Source organism: Halyomorpha halys, unplaced genomic scaffold, assembly GCF_000696795.3.
Source record: "Halyomorpha halys isolate HHAL.00 unplaced genomic scaffold, Hhal_1.1 Scaffold120.1, whole genome shotgun sequence".
Classification (NCBI taxonomy): Eukaryota; Metazoa; Arthropoda; class Insecta; order Hemiptera; family Pentatomidae; genus Halyomorpha; species Halyomorpha halys.
Genome location: NW_027108251.1, coordinates 197,024 through 201,408, shown reverse-complemented (window position 1 = coordinate 201,408; position 4,385 = coordinate 197,024). Strand labels below are relative to the sequence as shown.

The 4,385-nt window shown below is 29.3% G+C and overlaps 1 protein-coding gene across 1 annotated transcript in view; it reads left to right on the top strand.

Moving 5' to 3' along the window:
* Window positions 1–559, top strand: part of LOC106678040 (cuticle protein 7) — a 5,983-nt gene extending 5,424 nt beyond the window's left edge. The window contains exon 2 of the mRNA XM_014416318.3: window positions 90–559. Coding sequence (XP_014271804.1) covers window positions 90–476 — 387 coding nt within the window. The 3' untranslated portion in view covers window positions 477–559. The remainder of the gene's footprint in view (window positions 1–89) is intronic.
* Window positions 560–4,385: the final 3,826 nt, after the last annotated feature.

Genomic DNA, 4,385 nt, shown 5'->3' with positions numbered 1-4,385 from the left:
ATTTTATTTTTTTCTTTACAGTGAGTTTTAATTTTTTTTGGAGGGGAATTACTAGAAAGAATAATAATGAATATTATTTTATTTTTCAGTTCGTAGTCCTCGCTATTGCCATCACGGCAGTCCACTGCCAGTACGGTGGCTACCAAAAGCAGGAAGCCGAGTACAAGGAAGAGCAATACTACGATCCTCCCAAATACAGTTTCGAATACTCCGTCCACGACCCGCACACCGGAGACATCAAGAGCCAGAAGGAGGAGAGGTACGGAGACAAGACCCAGGGTTATTACTCCTTGGTGGAGCCAGACGGTTCGCAGAGGGAAGTCCACTACTCCGTCGAAGGCAAGTCCGGCTTCTTGGCCCAAGTCCATAAGGAACCTGGAAAGTACAAACCTGCTCCAGAACCAGCCTACTACAAACCACAACCTAGCTACCATCAACCACAACCTGCTTACCAAAAACCTTCTTATTACCACTAGGTATTTCGTAATAAGTTCGTAATAAGATGAGACTCCAGTCATGTAATTTAATTTTGTACAAATAAATTTTTATACTTTTTTTTATATAATTGGTGTTGTTTATTTTTAATATATTTGCATTTAACAATACCTTCATATTCAGTTCCAGTGAGACTTGGAAAACTGGAATAACCAACTCAAAGCCCATATTTATCAAAAATTAAATGTTTTACATTGTATTATACTGATACTTTGTCTATACATTGTGTACAATAGTATATTCCATGTGATGGCAGTTGTTCAACGAGCGAAGTAGATTGAATAAATAATTTTCTTTATTATAAATAAAAAATTAATACTTTTGATACATAAAAACTCAAAATGAGTTTGCTAAAACAGACATACATGAAGCTATTTGTTGCAAATTACGAACACAATGTTATTTATAACATCCAATTTTGAGAACATTGAAAAAAAATGTGTAAAACCGATGTTTATGTAATTCTGGTTGGCCTATTTTAATGAAAATGTTGCTGTTAAAACATCGTAAATATGGAATTGCAGTTTTATATAATTTTTTTTTCTAGACTATTATGAAAAGACCATTTTGTAATATAGATTATTTTTATTGGTATTCGAATTTGTTCACGTTTGCAATACTTCACTTACTACATATTCCATATACAGGTAAGTTAGAGTTAAAAGTTTTTTATAAATGATTTTTTTTTTTTTCATTTATGAAATAATACTTCATAATGTTATTTATAAGGTTAGAGATTTGAGACACTTTCAATGGTATTTTCTTTGTTGTTTTACATATCTATACTTTTTAGTCTGATACTTCAGGTTGCAGGGGCATTTCACTATGCTCTGTTTTCGTCCAATGATTGTGTTGATTAAAGTATTTCAAACTTTAGGTACTTAAGTATTCACCATGGAAAGTTACATTTTTAAATATGCTTTATTTCATTTTTTTTTTTTACTTTTTCGATATGGGTTTTGGTATTGTGTAGAATACCAGGTGGTAATACTTAAACCTATCTCTCCATTTCCTTTTTTACAAAACCCTTTTAATTGTCTTCCATGATTCCGCTATTACATACAATTTCGCCTTATAACGTTACACTGAAGACATTTTGGAAAATAATAAATGAGAAAAAGAAAATATATATTCATACCAGACTTAATGATTAATTATAAATTTTCACCTTAGTCTAGATCAAACATGTCACTGCTTTGCTTTAATAGTGGTACATCTGACAAATGAAAATAGTTGGTTTTATTTTTAATAGGATACATTTCAAAAGATAGTATCGTAGACTGGGGTAATTTTGTTTTCTCCTTCCTACAGACTATCCCAAAGCTAGTGGGACTGCCACATATTAAATCCAATATACAATACAATCTACAGAATATGTAAAATACAAAATTTAAAAACAAAAATCTCAGATACGCAACTACTATAGCAAAGCAATGATGTATTTCGTATCAAAGAATAGAAATTAAAGAGTTCTTTTACTAATAAAAAAAAAGTTTAACTAACAAAAATAAACATTTTACAAAAAATTGTGAATTTCTTAAACATAAAATTCGGCTATTATTGAACGATTCCAAACACAGAGCCTTTAGTATCTCAAACAGCAGTTAATAAGTTACTAGCCAACGCTACACCAAATACCAGGGCCCTGTTTTATAATGAAAGCTAATAGTATTAGTTCATAGTACAAGTGTAGAAACTAGTGTGGAAATAATACTAATACTTATTTTTTTTATAATAGGGAGGACTATTAGTGATATTACAGGAGTTAAAAAGTACTAAAGTACAAGTTACTGTAATTGTATTAAGTTAATTCGACAAGTCTAATAGTATTAGTTTGTAGTTTATTATGAAACAGGGCCCAAGCATCATCATAACTGAAACTGCCTAATGATATTAATGCAAATAAGATATAGTTAATCCCCAATCAACAACATTATACACTATTTGTATTTTGTCCACAGATGTGGAAAGCACTATCGACGTTAGTGATTGAATAATTTTATAGTCCAGGTGAAGAAATGACTATAATAACCAGTAGAATTTTCTAATAACAAACTGATGATTTTTGAACGTTTTTTTTTTTTTTTTTGTTAATAGTTTAAGTACTCACTCCCCAATTTATGTTGTTAGCATTCTACACAATAAAAAACAAGCTATACAATCTAAAAATTTATTTTACTATATACAACCACTTAAATGTTGATTAACTGCCCAACATATTGGATGAATGCAGTAACAGTCTACTCACAACAGGTTCAAGTTTATATTCCAAAAAAAGGCTGTTTCCTTAAATATTTTTTTTTGGCAAGTTCAAGGACAATTCGAAAGTGGTCCAACCGGTATTAGGTAATAGTACAAGAGCCCAAGAGGAGAAAAAATTCAGTTGTTTCACCCCAATTTCTAATTCGTTTAATGAGAATTATGTATAATCAGTAGTCAAAATTTATGAGTCTGCCAAATATAGTTAGGGGGGATAAAAAACAGTGGCTGTTGAAAAACGTTAAAAAAATAATTTTTCATTCGTACATCCAAATCTAATACTAAAAACCTAATAGAACATTATTGAAAGATGAGTCAATTTACAAAAAAAGAGCTATTTACGTTCAATAGTTCTTGAGATATGCTTTTGAAAAAGCACTTCATAAAAAATTTACCGAGAAATCAGTAGTCAGTAAATTTATTTTGCGAAATTAATTTAAGCTAGTTGAATGTACGATAGTTTTTTATTACGTTTATCTTTTTAGGAGTGGTAATTTTTATATTTGATAAATAAATTTTTGGTTGATGAGAATCTCAGGTACCAAACAGAAAGAAACAAACATTAGACGTGGTCTGTCAACATTCAAATTAAAGATAGTATAATGTACTGTAAAGGAGTTTATCTTCATAGAGCCCGGAGTACGTATATTTGCATATGATATTTCATCCGATTAACTGGAAATCAATTTTTTTTTAGCAAATATCATGAAAACTACTACTCCTACGAAGATAAGCATTATAAACAACATTATCCTACACTAAACTAACTTTAACATGAGTGCTAAAAAAGATCTGTAGGTCTAATGATACCAGAGTTTTATCAAAATGAATTCACTAACTATTTATTTAGGACCGTCATCAATCTAGGGGCCCATGGGTACTTTAAGAAATAGGGGCCTTCTAGAGATGAGGACTTCCAAATTATTTTCTAAATAACTTTGGGTTAATAAAACACGCTAGTTAAAATTAATTATTTATTTAATATTTGAAAAGTAACAAACAATAAAAAGAAAAATTAATCATTTGCAGGAGGTATTTTTCTATTTATTATAGATATTTATTTTTATTTAGCAAAAGCTGAATTAATGATTAAATGTCTATTTACCTAATTACATCACTTTCTATTTGTTTTTGTTGTACATCACTTAAGGTTTTCCCATCTTCTAGTACTGTTCCTTATGATTAAATATATCCATTTCTTTTTTTGATATTTTGTTCTATGGCTACATAATTAAAAATTATAAAATAAGTAATAATTATAAAAGTAAATATAGAATATTGATAATATTCTAATGGATGTTTTTTTTTCACATCAACTTCATAATATAAAACGAATTTTGAATTTTAATCAGCGATACAGTACTCTCAATATTTATCTGGTGTTTAAAAAATATTATGGGTTTATTGCTGTATGTAAAAGTCAGAAATTTATATTTTTCAAATGTTTAGAAAATTTCTTGACTCAACATTTATTTATTTTTTTTTTTATTAATTTAGAAAATTAAATTAAATATGGTCCAGCCAGATGACATCTATTATTTGGTGCCAAAATAACAAATACAAATGATAGACATAGGTGAATTTTGAATGCGGCGAGAGGTATGCGCTGGGATCTCTTGAGCTCTGCTCTA